Raw genomic sequence first — 20546 nt, forward strand, 5'->3', positions numbered from 1 at the left:
AATGTTAATATCAAGTCCAACGTTTTAACTGAAAAATGTGGCGCTGGAAAAGCACAGCAGGTCAGGCAGCATCTGAGAAACAAGAGAGTCGACATTTCAAGCATAAGCCCTTCATCAGGAATGTGGGAGGGGAAAGGTGGCTGAGAGATAAATAGGAGGATGAAGGTGAGGGTAAGGGGGTGAAGGTACCTGGGAAGGCATTAGGTCGGTGCAGAGATGAAAAGTGTAGTGTTGGAAAAGCACAGCAGGTCAGGCAGCATCCGAGTAGCAGGAGAATTGGCGTTTTTGGCATAATTCCTTGATAGATAGGTGCAGGTGGGGTGATAGTGATAGGTCGGAGGGCAGGGTTGGATAGGTGGGAAGGAAGATGGACAGGTAGGATAGTTCAAGAGGGCGGTGCCAAGTTGGAGGGTTGGGTCTGGGATGAGGTGGAGGGAGGAGGGATTAGGAAACTAGTGAAGTCGATGTTGATGCTATGTGGTTGAAGGGTCCCCAGGTAGAAGGTGAGATGTTCTTCCTCCAATCATCGGGTGGCTTGGATTTGGCAGTGGAGGAGGCCCAGGACTTGCATGTCCACTCTGCCAAGGACATGCAAGTCTCAGGCCTCCTCCATCGGCAGATCCGACGCTCCAGGGAAAACAGCCCAGCCTGTTCAGCCTCTCCCTGTAGCTCAGATCCTCCAACCCTGGCAACATTCTTGTAACTCTTTTCTGAACCCCTTCAAGTTTCACAACATCTTTCCAATAAGAAGGAGACCAGAATTGCATGCAATATTCCAACAGTGGCCTAACCAATGTCCTGTACACCTGCAACATGACCTCCCAACTCCTGTTCTCAATACTCTGACTAATAAAGGAAAGTAAACCAAACGTCTTCTTCACTATCATCCTACCTGTCCATTTTCCTTCCCACCTATCCGCTCCACCCTTCCTTCCAACCTATCACTAACACGCCCACCTGCATCTACCTATCACCTTCCCAGCTGCCTTCCCCCCACCCCCACTCCTATTTATCTCTTGGCCCCCTTTCCCAACCCCCCCCCCCCAGCATTCCAGATGAAGGGCTTATGCCCAAAACACCGAATCTCCTGCTTGTCGGATACTCCCTGAGCTGCTGTGCTTTTCCAGCGCCACACTTTTTGACTGATGTCCAGCATTTGCAGTCCTCACTTTCTCCAATATTTTAATGGCTATCTTCATTGACTTTCCAGTGTTGGCAATGCAGTTGTGGGATAATATTAAGCTGCATTGATTGGGATGTTTGAAAATTATCACAGGCACAGATTTGAGATAATTGCCGCAAAATCTGGTAGAGAATAAAGAGAAGTATTTTGATTCCATTGGGAGAATGGAGAAGCAGATTATATTTAAAAGGAGACAGAATAGTAATTACAAAGATAACATGTGTAGAACGATGTAAAAAAGGGCAAATGAGTAAGATTAATTGGTAACATTTTCAAGGAGCCAGAATAGGCATAATGGGCTGAATGGCCTCCTTCTATGTTGCATATTTCTACGATATCACTCAATTAATGGCCAGTCTTTCTTTGCTAAGAAATGATGCAAAGGTGCTGGTGTTGGACTGAGTTGGACAAGGTCAAAAATCACACAACACCAGGCTATAAGCCAACAGGTTTATTTGAAAACACAAGCTTTTGAAATCTCATAGCTTGTGTTTTCAAATAGACCTGTTGGACTTTAACCTGGTGTTGTGTGATGTTTGACCTTTACGAAGCATGTAACACAGATAACCTTTACCATACAGCTGAGCTGAACCTAATCTTGACCTGACTGGATATGTGCTGGAGCCACTGATTAGTAGTGAGTTGAGGTACTGATTTTTAAAAAATCTCTTACCCTTTGGCAGAGGTGGTAAAATCAATTCCATAATGTCTATGCTTGCCATGGCTGAGCTCCATCAGCAATTGAATTGAGGTCATTTCTAGTTTTTGTGGCTCAGTGGTGCACTGGGATTGGTGGATTTTCCTTTATGAATTATCAATGAAATCTGAAATAAAATTCAATGAAAGTCGGTTGTGTCTTGTTCTGTTGTGCCTGCGCGAGGTTGCGATTTCATATTAATTGCTAAAAGAACTTTGCAGCTGTGCCTCTATAATTTAACAAAATTAAAGGAGAGCTTCTTTATTGTAGGTTTTCTTATTATTTTGTAATTTGACGATCTGTTACTCTCAGGGTTAAAGACACAAGTTAACAAGCTTGTTGGTGAATTAAATGCAGCAGGAGCAATGTTGCAGTGAAGGCCTACAACCCCCACCTCTCTGGCAAAGATTCCCTCAGGGTGTTTGGCCAGAAATCTTAGTCAGGATAATTGCTAAGGAATCTCTTTTGGAAAGGCCCAGACCTTCAAAGTAAACCCTGTGGTTTGTTTTATAAAAGAGTTGTGGTCAAAGGCAGTTTGCAGTCAGGACTGCAGGAGAAAGAGACAGAACAGAGAAAACTGAGCAGGGAAGAGATTTTACTTTAAGAGAAAGACCAGAATACCAAAACAGAGAGGTTTTTTTCCTTCCTAGTGTTCTTGCCTGATGGATTTCACAGCACGAATCTTGATGATGTTGTTCAGTCTCTTGTTGTTCAGCCTACAAGGTAAGAGATTATATTGCAACAAGTACATTCATGAATCTGCTCCCTGGAACCATGCTTGCTTGCTGCAAGCAGTTAGAAAACAGAGCTCCTTTGTTACCAATTTGAAAAGGATACAGATAATCAAATTGTTATTGGAGAAATATATTAAGAAGTATTTTGATATTTTTAAAGAATTCAATTTGAAATTACATTTACTTACTTTTCTTAATTGGCAATGAATTCAATTGATTTAAACTTTATATGATGATTTGTGACATTTTTTCCACCTTTTAGTCAGAATTTGAAGACTCATTGGAGACCTTGTGTAAGCAAACTCACTGCACTTTTATACATCATTTGTTTAACTTGTGATTGAAACACATTACAAATTGTTTCTTTGGTTGCTGCTTTGTATAATTTTTGAAAACTTCATTAATTTGACACTGTACCTCACCATGAGCCTGACATTGGGACGTAATTTTAAAAAATGGCATATTTGTCTGAAAGATAATTTATTCATTTTGCAAGCACTGATTGCCTCAATGAAAATATAAAAAAAATTGTAGGAAGTTAAAAATCTATAACTTCTGTTGGTATTATTGCTTGATACAAGTTGATGGCTTTGTCAAGCTTTCCAGCAGATTTGCCAATTTGCAGAGCCTCACATAATAAGATGCAATTAATTTAAGAATTTTAATATCAAGGCTGCAGTTGCTGTTGTGGTTGTCTATAAAGCTATTTATATACTGAACCATTATTGCCTATACAGCTATTGTCTCCTGGAGTTGCATTGAGCTTATCCAGGTTTTCCCTTCTAAAGTAAAGCATTACTTGCCCCCTAATTGTATCACATGTAAAGTTTGCCTTCTGAAGCTATATAACCTATAAGCTATTTGCCCCTTAATTGTACTTTTTTCAAAGTCATTCATCCCCTGTATCTGTATAACTGTGAAGCTGTTCCCCTCTGCAACTGTATCACCTGGAATTGCCTGAGGGTTGTGTTAGCTCTATTATTGAATTAATTGTACAGCCATTTGTTCCCTGTAGCTGTATCACCTGGAAAGCTTTTTGCCCTTCTGTAATTATAATCCCTGTCAAGTATTTTATTCTCATTTAGTTTACCACCTGTAAAGCTGTTTGACCCTGTAGCAAGACTGTCCAGAAACAGTTTGTTCCTGTAATTAACTTAGAAATTGCTGGAAAAACTGCTTTCTCTCCACAGATGCTACAAAACCTGCTGAGTTTTTGCAGCAATTTCTGATTTTGTTTCTGATTTCTAGCATCCGTAGTTCTTTGGTTTTTTTTTGCTCCTATAACTATATTGCTTACAACTTTCTGCCCTTATGTCTGTAGTGTATATAGAGCAATTTGCCCCTTGCAGGTATTTAGTTTGGAAGCTTCTTCACTCTCTGTTGCTATACAGCCTGGAAATCTGTTTTCTCTTGTTGTTGTATCACCTGTAAAGCTGTTTGCTCCAGTTATTGTATCACTTGTAAAACTGTTTGACTACATTATTTGATTTTTTGTAAAGCTATTTGCTTCCTGTAGCTGTATTGCCATGTAATCTGTAGAGTCTTATAGTTGCATTGCATGTCAAACTACTTGCTCCCTATCGCTGTATTGCCTTGAAACTGTTTACACCCCTGAGATGTAATGCCGAGCCAGCTCTTTGCCTCAACTGTTTTACATAAAAGAGTTGCTTTCTTCCTGTTGATGTATCGCCTAGATATCTTTGTCCCTGTAGCTGTATTGTTTAGAAGGTTATTCATCTCTATAGCTGCAGCAAACCTGCAAAACATCAAACTGTCACATGGAAATGCTGTCAGTATATCATGAAATTCCAAGTGTCAATTCACTTTGCAAAAGCAAATGCCCCGCTGAGGATTTCATATACAAGAGTACAAAACTGAACAAGTTATGTTTCAGTTGTATAATGCCATGATCAGATACATGAACACTGTAGTTATCTGTGGGGATCAGAAGAGCACATTAGTTTTGGAAGACGGTACGACATGGATTCAGAATTAAACTGGATGTTTGAGGACAAATTTGTTTATTTAGTTTAGTAAAATGAGTTTTTATTTTCTTCAGTGTAGAAAGTTGAAACACAAACAAATTGAGGTGCTTCGAATGATGTAGTGATTCGCAAGCAAGATATGGAAAAATTATTCCCTTTGGCAGATTTCAATAAAAGAGGACATAGCTTTACATCTTAGAAGTTAACCAATTGAAGTAAAATAAGGACACAGCCTTTTCATATTAGGCATGAAATTGGGAGCTAGCTCCTCCAAAATGATAAGAATGTTGGTTAATTTGACATTTCAAGAATAATCAATCAATAGACTTTTATTAGGTTTGGTTATCATGTGAAGATGGAACTGTAACATGAGATGTGAACACACACCAACAGCCCAAATATCATGAAGCAAGCATTCTTCATTCCACTGGCATCCAGTTATTACAAATATGAAGGGAAAGTAAATTAAATAAGTAAGCATTTATATGGAATGAAGTGTGTGGTTTACACTGGGTTGAGGAATCTTTGTCTGTCTGCTCCTTTTTCCCATGAGCGCTCCTTCCCCAAAATTACTCTTTTTTTTCCCCCAGGGAGGGTCTGCTCAATTGCTGGAGCTACCCTCCCTCAACGTAGAGAGAAAGTAGCATAGAGTACAATGGGTGAGTGGGGGAGGGGATGAAGGTGATAGGTCAGGGAGGAGAAGGTGGAGTGGATAGGTGGAAAAGGAGATAGGCAGGTAGGACAAGTCCGGACAAGTCATGGGGACAGTGCTGAGCTGGAAGTTTAGAACTAGGGTGAGGTGGGGAAAGGGGAAATGAGGAAACTGTTGAAGTCCACATTGATGCCCTGGGGTTGAAGTGTTCCGAGGCGGAAGATGAGGCATTCTTCCTCCAGGCGTCCGGTGGTGAGGGAGCGGCGGTGAAGGAGGCCCAGGACCTCCATGTCCTCGGCAGAGTGGGAGGGGGAGTTGAAATGTTGGGCCACGGGGCGGTGTGGTTGATTGGTGCGGGTGTCTCGGAGATGTTCCCTAAAGCGCTCTGCTAGGAGGCGCCCAGTCTCCACAATGTAGAGGAAACTGCATCGGGAGTAACGGATACAATAAATGATATTAGTGGATGTGCAAGTAAAACTTTGATGGATGTGGAAGGCTCCTTTAGGGCCTTGGATAGAGGTGAGGGAGGAGGTGTGGGCACAGGTTTTACAGTTCCTGCGGTGGCAGGGGAAAGTGCCAGGATGGGAGGGTGGGTTGTAGGGGGGTGTGGACCTGACCAGGTCGTCACGGAGGGAACGGTCTTTGCAGAAGGCGGAAAGGGGTGGGGAGGGAAATATATCCCTGGTGGTGGGGTCTGTTTGGAGGTGGCAGAAATGTCGGCAGATGATTTGGTTTATGCGAAGGTTGGTAGGGTGGAAGGTGAGCACCAGGGGCGTTCTGTCCTTGTTACGGTTGGAGGGGTGGGATCTGAGGGCGGAGGTGCGGGATGTAGACGAGATGCGTTGCAGGGCATCTTTAACCACGTGGGAAGGGAAATTGCAGTCTCTAAAGAAGGAGGCCATCTGGTGTGTTCTGTGGTGGAACTGGTCCTCCTGGGAGCAGATCCAGCGGAGGCGGAGGAATTGGGAATACAGGATGTCATTTTTGCAAGAGATAGGGTGGGAAGAGGTGTAATCCAGGTAGCTGTGGGAGTCGGTGGGTTTGTAAAAAATGTCAGTGTCACGTCGGTCGTCATTAATGGAGATGGAGAGGCCCAGGAAGGGGAGGGAGGTGTCAGAGATGGTCCAGGTAATTTTAAGATCAGGGTGGAATGTGTTGGTGAAATTGATGAATTGCTCAACCTCCTCGCGGGAGACTGTGCAACTAATCTCAGATGCAGCCAGATTATGCTCTGATCATTCCATAGGCCTAATAAAAGAAGAAAGCCTGTCCTGAAGATGCTTGAAATGGAAGCAGTATTGTCTGTGCAAAAATTTAAAATGCTAAATAAACCTGCATCAAATTAAATTAAAAATGCAAATCAATGCGTTGGAATTTTAAAAGGCCCTGAATGATATGACTTAAGGTGGGAAAATCATGTAACAAGTTCAATGAGGCCTTTCTCAACATTGTGATGAGGTGTATTTTCCAACTAAGTCCTGGATGTCAATGTTCGATTCTCACCAGGCAGTGGCAGGATGCCAATAAGGAGGATTATTACTTGTTATCAGCTTCATTATCTTTACATCTTATTAATATGCATTTGCCTACACTAGCATCCATCATGAGAAAACTAGATGCCGAGAATACCGAATATGAAGTTTGAGCATGTGCTTGGTGACTCTAGCCCACAACTTGTTCCTCTTGTCCGTCACCTTGGATATCTAGGAGCAACACCTCAGGGCATACTCGGGAGGCACTGACTGCACACCCCTGCCACCACTGTGAATGCTGGCAACTGGCACTTGTTAGTCTCTCAGGACCCTCAAGGCACCTCTCTAATCCACTGACAGATGCTTCTATGCTTTAAACATGCATTACTAGTAACCAGATATTAAAATGCTGCTACAAGGAAACTTCATATGTAGGGAAAGGCACCCAGCTCCTGATTCAACCAGGCTTCACCTCCTGCCTTTATGCTCACTCACCTTGAGCCAATTTAGATTCTCACATCATCTGTTCCTTGCCTTGCCTTTTTTGTGCTTTTCCCCTCCCCAGCCAGAGCCAACCTGTCATGCTTTGTCTTATAGTGCAGACAAAAAGGAAGGAAGCTCATCATTGTTGTCAGCAGCCCTTAGTCAAATCAAGGAAGACAGCTTTCAGTCAGGGGACCCCAGGACAGTAAGTCAAGGACAACCTCCAATACCAGTCAAGAGGCTTGGCCACAGTCTTCTGACCACAATGGGGCAGTAAGGATCAGGACCCACTCCTCATAGGGGGTCAGGAACCAAATGTCGGGCAGTTCACGACCTATCTTGGCTCTTGCTACCTTGTGGACTGTTTATTGCTGGATTGAGAGGTGATACAGCTGTTAGGCTGCCATTAGTGGGGGAACAGTTGTAAAGTCTCCCAACTGTGTGAGTATGCAGCACAGACAGTAGGCAGTTTTAGAGGAGTGGGCTTTGGGCTTAGGTGAGAGTTGTTGAGGTAGGATGTCATATGTAACATTGAGAAGGGCAGAGCGTAAACATTGCTGGGAGGTGTTGCAGATGCAGAGAGTGAAAGTGGGGTAACACAGAGAAGATGGTAGCACTTACCCTGACCAATTGTAGAAGAACATTGTCCTTCTTTCTTCACTGTTGGGCATTTCTCCAGACCGATGAGATTGCAATGACTTGGGTGGCAACCTTGGACTAGGCTGGCATCGTCTGATGGCATAGCCTTCTTTGACTGTCTTTGACTGGGGTAAGAGGATGTCCCTCATCTGTACCCCCAGGTGCCTGTCTGCAAAGTGAGGGCCCAACTTTCCATTATATGCCAAGTCCAGGTCAACTGCCATGAACCACGCAGGACAGCTCCAGACTAATAGTGCTTATGTGGGTGCATAACAGCCTTTTGCAAGGATATCTGGACAGTGGGGAATTATTCTCGTGAGTGGTAGAATTGACCTAGCGTTGGAAGTCGGGGGCCACTATAGGGACAATATTGGTAGCTAATGAGGAGAGCCTGGGACAATGGCCTGGGGAAAACTTCCAAAGCCTCAGGGACAGAAACACTCCAGAAACTTAATGAAATTGGCAACTTAGCTAAAAACAGATATATTCAGGCCAATTTAAAAAAAAAAACAAAGTTAAACAAAATGACCAATATTTTACATTCCAAGCCCAGCAGGTTATGGGGCAGGGGATGGAGGAGAGGAGTTTTTCAGCAAGATCTGTAAATTGTATTGGGCACTTTTCTTAGAAGGGGTTTAAATCTCTATAGAGAGAGGAAGATACAATTGCATTCACATCCACTCGTGGTACATATCTGCTGGATGTAAAAGGTAGCCATCTTTATATTGAGTAGCAAGATGCATTTGCTGCTTACTTGATCTTGAGTATGTGGGTGAGGAAGATTGCGCTCTTAGCAATATCTGGCTGGTACAACATGTCACCAAGGTCTCATCCTGGGAGACTACCTGCCAGTCTTGGCTGGATATTATGGTTTAGTGTTTATGGAAAATAGTTCCAGAGTTAGTAAATAGACCTTTATAAGGAAATAGTATAGCCCCATTAGCCTTTAGAAGTTAAACAACATTTCAAGGGTCCATGATCGTCAGCTAGCCCCGTTTTCATTTATTGGTAAGTGTTATAACTGCTCCATGTAGGGTATTTTTCTCTTTGGCTATGGGTGAGAAAATTCTTGGCCTAGAGACTCCACATATGACCTCATCCTATTTATGTTGATCTTTGTTGGAGATAGGCAGAGACGATATACCTCAAGACCCCATGACAGAGAGCAGTGAATGCCAAAACCTAGCATTTCCAGACCCAGAACTAATTGATGGCCTTTCATCTTGATTCTCACCAGACTTATCACAGAGGCTTGCTGGAATTGACATGGAGCTTTATTTACTAATGTTGAAAAGAAACAGGAGGTTCAGTGGTGAAAATATTATCTTTTGCAAATACATTGATTTTTCTCATTGAAACTTCAAAATTATTGACATTGAATATGTAATGATTACAAAAGTTTATATGTTTTTTACAAAAATAATCGTCTACATGCAGAACATAGGTGTCTGTTTTATGTTTGGTCAATTAAAATACATGTGTATACATTGCTGAATTCCTTTTAAGTCTACATGTTAGTAATTAAAGCCAGATATAAATGATTGTGCAATGCAACCTTCACAGGATGCAGGTTCACTGTCCTCTCCAGTTACAGTCCTTGTGTGGGTGTTGTACAGTATGGTCTGATAATAATTATATGAACTGTTGTGGAAACTCTTGTTACAAATTCCATGTAGCGATTTATTGTTGCAGTGCAATATCTTACTGCGTTTTTTGATTCTTTTTCACAGTTTTATGGTTATAGCAGGAAGTGGGAGGAGAGGAGTTTTTCAGCAAGACAAGTTAACCCTAAGGCAGCAAGTTTAGATCATTTGATGTTTAACTCAGAGATGTTCTAATCACAATAGAGCCATATTGTCATAAAACCTTTTTAATAGAAGTTTTCTAAGGATCTGGACATGGCTGACAATGAAATGAGATGCCAAGCTTCCACTGACTGGGTATGGGGTAATCACATAAAATAGTCATGATGTGGAGAATCCGGGGTTGGACTCGGAAGGACAAAATTAAAAATCACACAACACCAGGTTATAGTCCAACAGGTTTATTTGGAAGCACTAGCTTTCAGAGTGCTGCTTCTTCATCAGGTAGCTATGGGACAGGATCATAAGACAGAGAATTTTATAGCAAAAGATTACAGTGTCATGTAACTGAAATGATATATTGAACAAACCTAGATTGCTGTTAAGTCTTTCATCTTTTAGAATGGGTTGGAGGTTTTGGTTCATTAATACGTAAATCCCAGAACTTCTTTTAAGTCACATTCTCGAGATAACTTGTAAAAAAAGTGACATCGCAGCTCAGACAATGCATTAAAGGTGTGAGGTTAGTCTGTCTGCAGTCCAATCTTAGTTTTATTTCCCAAGCAGGAATTTATAAAATATTACATGGATTGTCTGCCTGCATTGAATGCCCGAAGGTTGTGTGCTTTTTGAGCAAAATAGTGTGTATCTGCAAATATAATTCTGCAAATACAAATTCACCCCATATCTTCAGCCTTATAACATTCAAGATCTCTTCAGTCCTCTAATTCTGGCCTCACAAATGTTCAATGTTTTCATTGCCCCGTTGTAGTGGCTGTGCCTCGGGCTGCTTGGGTTCTAAGCTTTGGAATACCCTCCATAAACCACCTTGCTACCTCTCAATTCTTCTTTAAAATATTTCTAAAATGTCACCTTTTTGATTAACATTTCCTAATTTGATGACTTGGTGTCAAATATTACTCCAAAAGACCCTTCTGAGGAGGCTCATGATGTTTTATTATGTTAAGACTGAATATGAATTCAGGTATTATCATTGTTGAACTGTACTTTACTAAACAGGATCATAAGAAATCAACTCTGCAGGTTTTGTACTTAAATCATCCTGCCAAAATGGCTTACTGAACTGAAGTGGTCCATTGTCACTTAGGCACTGGAGGATGCATTGATAAATTACACATTCAATCTTAGAGTATCTCCTGATAATGGAAATCTGATTAAACATGTTTACTTGGCATCATGTATCTCCTTTTCCAAGCGAAGATAAGATCAATCAGACAAAAAGACTTAAGGATAGTGAGTCTGACTGGATTTTCATAAACACAGAGGGTCATAGTCTGTGTATTTGCCAACATCAGGCCAATCTCTAACTGGGTTGGTACTGTTACCACAAGGACTTCTATTATATTATTGTCCAAATTCATTTGAATGGCATTTTGCATGCCATCGCTTAAGAATGAAAAATAGAGGTTAAGAACGAAAAAGGCCTTCAGAACTCATCATCTCATTGACTCAGAATTATTATGGCCCCGAATGAGGCCACTTGGCCCATCAGGCCCATGGTGAATAGATAGTGGGTAATCCATTCTGTAGCTCTCTGCAGGGTAATTCCCCAGTTTATCCTTGTAGCCCTGCGAATTTTATTTCCTCAAGTGCCCATACAATCTCTTTGGAAGCCATTGATCATCTCCTTTTCCATTACTTTTGTCAGCATTTAGTTCATAGTCATTTCCACTCACTGTATTTAAAATAATATTCCGCACAGGCCCATGTATCTCTAGTTAGATGTCTGAAATTGAAAACTTTCATCAATCACCATTTAGATTTCTTGTCTGCTTAAGGCAATTTATCTCAAAAACATTGTTAACATGACCTTGAGGAATGACTCTTCAGGGCCTTCTATTTGCCAGTATTAAAATGTTAAAGGCACTGAAAAATGTTTTGACAAAGTAGTTTTAATGTTCTGGCAGTTTCGTACAAGTTTGGCAGATTTAGTATTTTGCAATCCAGATTGTCATCATTTCCAAATTTTGGTTGAAATACACATGAGATGTTCATCCAAAGTGTTTTCAGATCTACACAATTTATGCAACATAGAATAGGAACTCATTTAACAATGCTGCCAGTAAACGACTTCACTGAAAATGCTTTTCTTTCATATTTGTGAAAATGTTTTACAAGTTATTTTAGTAGGCTTAAATATCTTTGTTTTATAATAAATATGATTGAGAAGTTGAAAAGCATGTATTTTTCAAAAATAATTAATAATTAATGTCCAAAAGCATTTCACAATAGCATTATAAAGCTAAGATTGACACTGAACCACACAAGGTGATTATTTCATGTTTACAACTTATTTCTATGTTCAACACATGAATTTTACCAGAAACTGTGTAGGTATCAATTTCGGACAGTTTAGTGGAAGTCTATCCCATTCAATTTTACACTGTTTACCTCATTCTGTTTGTGCCACACCTCTATGATGCTGCACCTGCGTTATCTTTTGCTCAGCAATAGTAGAAGCATTTGCTTTTGGCAAGACCTTTGCCTCCAGTGCCATATTTAAAGCCCAGCAATGCACCAGGCCAAATGTTGTCAGCCACAAATAGCCCTTCACAATCCATGTGGTTGGAGGGAAATGAGAAAGAAAAGCTTCTAAGGGCACATAGGTGGCATGAGTCTAATTTCATTGCAAATTGAAGCTCGTATTTATAAATGTATTGTTACTTTACATCATCATTTATTTAACTGTCACTGCATATCTACAAACAACATTTCTCCTCCAGGGTGTCCAGATTGTGGTTAGAAAGCTGTAGCTTTCATCTAGCTTCCCTTGCTAGTGACTATGCTGTGTGAGTGTGATGAAGATTTTTGCATTTGCGAGTTGTGGCAGTATTTTGACTACAGTTGGCCTGGTTAGTGGGCTCTCTTCTGAGTCTTTTTTGGATCCTTTAGGACAATGCATACTTGAAGGTTTCTAGGTTGTTTCACTGCTAGCATGCTGCTAATTCATTCTGTCGGACTTGTCATTTTTGATTACTCCCTTGTATTTCATCTTTCAGACTGGTTTTGATGGCAGCTGGAACTTTTCTGAACAGATGCTGAATTAGTCTTGGATTCCATCTACTTTGAGATTATATTCTCCAAGAAGACATCTCAACCTTGTAAACACATTGTTGTGCTCCAGTATGATCTGTTACATGGTCTATGGTTCAGTGTGCTGAAACATTTTGCAAATCTCTTTCTTAACAGTTGAGGGTAACCAATCCAATCTTTAATATGTTCTGGCTACAATGAGTGGTATTTGCTTCCCATCTGAGATCTGGAAATCTAGATCCTCATTCTATACTAATCTGTCCTTTTGACAAGAGTATGCTGCAATCATATAGCTACCATTTTACTTTTGAATCTCCATGTTGTCCACTTTATTCAGTTCTATGACGTGCATGATATTGCATGATTATCCATCAGCCATTTTATGTTGACTTGATATTCCCATTCTGCCATCCTCATTTCAAGAGACAGCATCATGTCTCATCTGCCAACTTGACTGAGCCAACTTGCTTGGCTGAACCAACTTGATGGTGTAGTGTGATTCACTGGAACATGTAGCTGATATTTTTCTAGTGTTCATCTGTACATGCTTGTTGTGCTTTCTTTTAGCCAGACATTTGGCTGCAAAATAGTTCAGATTTACTCAGTGAGAACACTGTTTTCTCCACACTGGACTTGTCCTCTTTTTCTTTGCATGAGGCCTACACGTTTTTGGGTTCTGCCCTTTGTCCGTGATTGTTCTGTCCTTTGCTTCTGTATGTTCAGTCAGCAGAATACAGGACCTAATTTGTTGTGTCATGAATAGGCTCTAGCTGCTGATTTACAATCTCAGTGCCTCTGCACATTATCATTGCTCTCCCATGAATAAGATTCTCCCCTCTAACTGGTTTCACTTCAGGATCACTCATGCCTTATACAAACCTGTCTTTAATTACATAATCTTTTAATTGCACAAATTCTCAGGTTTCTGTGATCTGAGTTAATGATGCTACATATTGATCAATAGATTCTTTTTCAGTTTGGTCCCTAATGGATCATGTACCATTCATACTTAACATTCACTTGGAAAGCGTGCCTTTTAAGCTTTTAAAACTTTTGCCTTACTTTTCTGTTCTTTAGAGAGATTTACAGTGGAATATATTTTGAAACAGTCTCTTCCCAACAGTTGTAAATGTCAGGTGATTAATAACTTCTGGTTTGCACAGCAATTCTATTGCTATTTCATAATTCTGCCACTGTACATTGAAACAATTCCAGTTTTGCCTCATACTCCTTGTCATTTGAACAGAAATTGGTCGGAGAAAAGCTGCAGCCATTTTCTCTTAATCGATGTTTCTCCTGTGGCTGGCTTCTTTGTTTATTTTAGTGGAAGCTCACAGCTCTGCATCATCATGAGGCACACATACACTTGGCAGACATCTTAAGTTTAGTTCAATAAAAGCTTTGTGTTGAGCATAATTCTGTAATGTACACACAAAATATGGCATCAGATGGCACTGAGATGAATGGAGCAAATCCGTAAACACAGCTCTTCTCTTGCATTGGGGTCCTGTGAAATCTTGAGTCTTGATAACAGTCTTCCAACTCACATTTCTTCAATATGGTTGACTGACACTGTATTCCCTAAGCTCACAGAAAATTTGGGCACCAAAGATTCACCTCAAGTGGCATGGGTTATTTTCTTGTACCACACCCTCCCAGCAATGTACATTACACGGCCTCCCTCGATCCTGACCATCCAAACGCCAGTGGAATCAATGCTCAAGGGCAGGGTGGTAGGCCTGATATGGCATAACTAATTCCTGAGCTATAAGAATCAAAAGTTATGGAATGGGATGGAAAATGGAACTAAGGCCAAGATTGTTTCAGCCAGAATCTTGCTGACTGGCAGAACAGGTTCAAGAGGCACTCTTTTGATTTCTTTTTTTCTTTATTCTTTTATGAGCATGGGTATCATCAGCAAGACCCAGCATTTGTTCCCCATTCTGAGTTGTCCATGTACTGAAAGACTTAACTAGGCTGCTTTAAAGGTCAGCCAAATCACTGTGGGCCTGAAGTCATGTGTAAGCCATTAATGAACTAGATGGGTTTTTACAACAATTGCCTTAAAGTCATCATTACTGAATCTAGCCTTGAATTCCATGTTTATTAGTTGAATTTGAATTCTACCTAAAGCATTGATCTGGACTTCTGGATTACTATTCCAGTTATATTAAAGTTAAGCCCACTGCTGCCACCTTGTCCGTACCTCAGGAAAATTGAAGGTTAAGGGAGTAAAACAATAACATCTGAAGTGGAGCCCAAAGGTGGACTGATGCTTGACAATGTCCTGCACCTTCTGCAAACAAACTAGTGCTAAACATAGCATTTTACATTTAGTTTGATTCAACTGGGATGTCATGCAGGGGATACCATCTTTGGTGAGTCCAATTTCCCCATAAATGTTTTTGCTAGCGTGGCACAATGATGCGAGGGCACTGCAGTTTCACAGTGGAACATTAGCACAATATGGGAATGTGTGGTTAAGAGTGATTAGCCCAACTCAATTTCATAAAGAAAGTCTGGCTGTAATGATGGGAGGTCATTATGTTCTACTGGTCCGTCACTATCCACCTCAAGTCATGCAGGCCCTCACTAGGAAAGTGCTGACATATCTTTTTTGAACAAGTTGATGGAATCCATTGGACCAGACTAAAGAACAAAACAAGCAACAAAATATGATGTTGACTCTTTGACTGGCAAGGTGGAATCGCAGGATTATGTACATGTACAGGACAGGTAACTTACAGATGTGGTTAGGAAGGAAAAGACCTTGAAATATAAAAATAAAGAGATGCAAAATCTTGCTGTTGAATTTCAACAAGAAAAAGAAAAGGAATACCTTGAAGTTCAGCAAAAAAGAAGTCTGGGTAAGAAAGTTAAAAATCACACAACAGGTTATAGTCCAACAGATTTAATTGTAAGCACTAGCTTTCGGAGCATTGATTAGATTATTAGATTAGATTAGATTATATTACAGTGTGGAAACAGGCCCTTCGGCCCAACAAGTCCACACCGACCCGCCGAAGCGAAACCCACCCATACCCCTATATTTACCCCTTACCTAACACTACGGGCAATTTAGCATGGCCAATTCACCTGACCTGCACATCTTTGGACTGTGGGAGGAAACCGGAGCACCCGGAGGAAACCCACGCAGACACGGGGAGAACGTGCAAACTCCACACAGTCAGTCGCCTGAGGCAGGAAAAACCCATAGGTGTGCTCCTTCATGCACACCAAAAACAAAAACTGGAGAAACTTGGTGGTGAAGGAGCAGCGCTTTGAAAGCTAGTGCTTCCAATTAAACCTGTTGGACTATAACCTGGTGTTGTGTGATTTTTAAATTTATACACCTCAGTCCAACACCGGCATTTCCCAATCCTGGATAAGAAAGGTTTTGACTCTGCTGAACAGGAGCTAACAGTAAAACTTGAGGATTACTTAAATTTAACTTGGGCATAAACTGAATATTCCTTGTCAAATCAAATGTAAGGAATCAAGTTGTACTTTGTATCATTTGAGAAAATTACTATGAAACTGCAAAGACTATAAGGAAGTTTTCACGAGGAAGGATTTAGAATAATATGCATGTCTTTCCACTTACAGTCTGGTGACTAACATACTGTGAAAATAACTGATCTCTATGCCTATTGAGTTACTGCCCGAGGATTATCAACACAAATTTAGAAATTCAGTGAAGGAGTTGAGTCAGACTTTGTGAAATTTGCTAGAGAAAATGGAAGAATGTTTGCTATGTGTTTTGGGCTATGGAGACCAGACCAATACTGTGGTATTTTGAAGGGTATATCCTTCAGAAGCAATAGCAGTGTGTAAAAATAATGACAAATCTATGGGTTCTTCGGAATCTATTACTCAAGCGCAGGAAATTATGGATGTCTTCTATTTAAATTTGGAAAGTCTTCATTCTTATCAGCTGTGGCAGGAAAACAAGTTGTTATTCTTAGAGATATTGGCAATTGACAGGACTTTCTTTCCAGACAATTTGCTAAAGAAAAATGTACTGATGTGGAAATTATTTCCTGTTGCTTTGCAAAACTTAACTTAAAATGTAGTTTATTTAACAGTCCTGGAAATGTGATGCTGTGCCTAATTTGACCATAGATGGTGAAAATGTTTTCTTAGATGATGAGGAGAATTGCTATCTCTTGTGATTCTGAAAACACACTGATGCGGCAGACGTTAACTTCATGTAGAAAATATTGATTGACTAAAAAGAATCAATTGAACTCCATAACCTTGCAGTGAAAATTACAATTTCAACTAAAGATGTGTCCAAAGAATCAAAGCTTAAACTGCTGATGATAAGTAGGTATGAGAGCATTAGCCGAGAAACAGAAGGTTAATGTCAGTGAGAGGTGCGGTAAAGCCATTTTAATTAAATATGTGGATGAGGCATGAGCAAGACGTGACAGCAGATAGCAACAGCACTCAAAGGTAACAGTAATATGACAGGGAATTATTCCTTGGATTCCAATTCATAGTTGTCAGAAGTCGAACGATTTGCCAGCAATCAGCAATGTTGTTCTTAACAAAGCTGAAAATGTGTTGCTGGAACAGCGCAGCAGGTCAGGCAGCATCCAGGGAACACGAGAATCGACGTTTCGGGCATAAGCCCTTCTTCAGGAAAGTCAAGCAGACCAAATTGTGAAACTTTTGGATGAATCATAAATTCTATTTTGGGGTCCAGACAATGCAAAATCCAATCAAGCTTTTAAAAACACAATGTGGACAATGCAAGTCCATTTAAGTGAGAAAATGGAAACTTGTGCATTGTATGCAAAACACAAAAGGAGACCTTTTTGAATTGAAAGAAAGTGAAATAAGCTAGTAGTAAAAGAAACTCAGTTGGCACTATGAAGAGCACATACAAACTGAAATTTAAATCCTAATTGTCACATTCAGCTTGCTGATTTGGATTCAGCCTTCTAATATTTTCAAGACAAAGATGAAAGATGTCAAAAGGGTTAAGAATATATCACATTCAGTTTGTATTAAATTAGTTGTTAGATTGTTTAATATAGCCTGATTTTCCTATTTGCAGTCAAAGTAGGTGGCAAGTAAATTTCTTGGTGTCCAGTATGTCATGCGCTGGGATGAATTTTTCTCTCTCAGTCTTCTGCTTTTCCCCTCATTGATAACATGCTCAAACTCTTTGCAATTCTGAGGAAATTATGTGGCTTGAGAGGTGGAATGTCTGACCTGCCTTGGTCACCTCTGACACCATTTAAAGCCCAGCTGCAATATGCTGCTATAGATGCTGCAATCCAGGGACTTCTCCTCACACTGTGCTTGAGGGATCTAGAGAATTTGTGGACAGGCTGATGGAGAGGAAGGCCCTTTCTGTAATAAACAGACCACGCCGTCAGACTCAGCTAGCCTGGATGCAAAACAATGCCATAAGAAGTTCAATAAATCTAGCATCCACAGTACTTTGCTTTTATTAAGATACTCTGTATGAAGAGATGGGACTTGATATCAGACATGTTGAAACTTAAGGAATGAGAAGTTGCCCTGGTGGGTTTTGCTGCTGAAAGGTGTTCAAGGATGCTCAGAAGACTTAGTGGAATGACATTCAGAGGACATTGGAATATTTGTCTTGGTGTGACAGGGAAAATGTAGCTTGCTAAAAAGCTGGGTCAAGGTTAAAACTGAGTCTTCAAGGCCACGTATCCGCTTGGAAAGTGGCTTAAAGTACAATAGTTGTTTTAATTAGATAATAGGGAAGCATCTTTTCTGTTTTTTCATGTATTAGTTACCTGTTAAGTCTTTGTTGACTTTAGTGTGTTTGTTACGTTAGTAATCTTCAACTGTGAAATCCTGTCCCATAATTCCTTCCATAGTTTGCTGGGAGATTCATCTCGCTCTCTCTCTCTCTTTTCTAAAAGTTAATGGTCTCTGTGGAGATCATAATACTTTAGGTACTCAATTGATTGCTATTTATGATAAACAGATTTTCAAACTGAAGCCTAAGGCATAACTCACCTGATCAAAGCAAGTTTCTGTTCTGAAAGTTTTCCATATTAATAACTATAAAATATGTGACCAATGTACCACACCTGTTCGCCTGGAGGAATGGGAATCTCATCATATCACATTTGATAAACATAGCTGTTGACTAGTACTTCAAGTCAATGCCTTGATTCCCAAACAGAAATACCAGTAAGATTAGTGCCACATTGTAACTTGGAAGGATATATTTGACTTTAGTTATTTTAACTTTAAAAACAGTATATTTTTATTAGTTGTCATGTTTCCATTTTTTTCCATCTCCTTTTGCAGTTTTGTCAATCATTGGTGTAAGTACATGTGTTACTATGAATAATTAATCACAATATACAGATCATTTATGTTGCTTCTTACTGTTGGTGCCTTGGGATGTGTGTTATCCTAAAGACAACATTTTGAAAAACATCACTTTTTACGTTTTGTGCTTTCCTTGGCATGATTGGAGCACTATTTAAATGTAAAATACTATAAGCTGGAAAACAAGTTTGTTCACATATATTTGGCCAGAAAGAAAGTTACAACTGCTGCACTTTCCAAGACAGACAGCCATTTTGTACAGGTCTAATCATCATATTTCTTCCTTTCTTGCAGTGACAGTGCAGAGTTCAATCAATGCCTGCTGTTCCAATGGACTTGAATGGGCATCTGAGAAAGGAGATTGTGCTTCTTTGCCCTACACATTGGAAGAACCATTTTGCAGGTATAGTTTCAAACATTTTTAAAAATCTCTGCCTCCTGATGGAACTGCTGTTTCAATGCAACATCTTACAATTGAAAGGAGTTGCATAGAATTTACAGCACAGAAACAGGTCACTTGATAGAACTGAGGAGAAAGTGAGGTCTGCAGATGTTTGTGGTTATGCTCCACACAAGCCTTCTCTCACTGTAGATGTGACTCAGTCAATAGCCTTCTTGACTCTGAATGAGAAGGTTGTGGATTCAAGTTCCAATTCGGAGAGCTGCGTTCAAAACTCAAAGCTGAAATTCCATTGCAATACTGAGAGAATGCTACACTTGTGGAGGTGCTGTCTTTGAGCTGAGATATGAAGCTGCCTGCCTCTCAGGTGGAGCTCAGGTTAGAGCTATGGGATCTTTTAACAAGTGTTTATAAGAGCTTACTCTTACACCGTGTAAATTAAGTGCCATGTTTCCTACATTACACCATTGAAAACACTTCATAAGTATGTCACTGGCTGTAAAGTGCTTTGAGATATCCGGAAGTTATGAAAGGCACTAAATAATTGCAGGGATATGTATACAAAGTGAGATCCAACTGATTACAGGTTGCTGATTGGTTTGTGAAATTGTGACCAGCAACTATCTGATTAGCTGTTGGGTAGCTGAACAGCTTGTGGCTGGGAACAATACTGGCAAAAGCCTTTGGACAGATGAAAAGGCAGATAGTCTGTTTTTCTCTCCAGTTAAATACCTAAAGCTTGATCAAAACCAGTTATTTGCGCCCAACAATTGCACTAGGCTGTTGCTTTTAACCAATAAGTCAGAGTATTTATAATTTGTGAAACAGACACTCTGTGCCACCTGTGAAGAAGCAAAGAAATATGAGGTAAAATATTAGAAAATTAAAGGTCCTGGGAATAAAAAAAAACCCTATTCACTCCAAAGGACTAGCAACATTGAACTGTTACTCCAGTTTTTCTTTCCCTCCACCATAACACCATTTCTTTGTTATCTGTCTGTACATGTGTATAGTGGATTTTTAGAAGAGGATTAGAATTTAATTAATAGTTATGTTGACAGTTCATAATTGTTTACCTGTAGTTAGAATCAATTATTTTGCTTTAAATAGTAATTATTGTT

At 40.1% G+C, this 20546-nt stretch overlaps 1 protein-coding gene across 2 annotated transcripts in view; it reads left to right on the plus strand.

The window, feature by feature from the left end:
* The first annotated feature begins 2246 nt into the window (after window positions 1-2246).
* fbln1 (fibulin 1) overlaps window positions 2247-20546 on the plus strand; it is a 177559-nt gene continuing 159259 nt past the window's right edge. Inside the window, exons 1-2 of one of the 2 annotated variants that reach the window (XM_043709279.2) lie at window positions 2247-2603; window positions 19320-19428. In XM_043709279.2, the coding sequence (XP_043565214.1) occupies window positions 2543-2603; window positions 19320-19428 (170 nt within the window). In that variant the 5' untranslated portion in view covers window positions 2247-2542. The remainder of the gene's footprint in view (window positions 2604-19319; window positions 19429-20546) is intronic. The other variant, XM_043709278.2, reaches the window with a different exon arrangement.

This window comes from Chiloscyllium plagiosum, unplaced genomic scaffold, assembly GCF_037043375.1.
Source record: "Chiloscyllium plagiosum isolate Xiang-an unplaced genomic scaffold, Cpla_swu_hap1 HiC_scaffold_19, whole genome shotgun sequence".
Lineage (NCBI taxonomy): Eukaryota > Metazoa > Chordata > Chondrichthyes > Orectolobiformes > Hemiscylliidae > Chiloscyllium > Chiloscyllium plagiosum.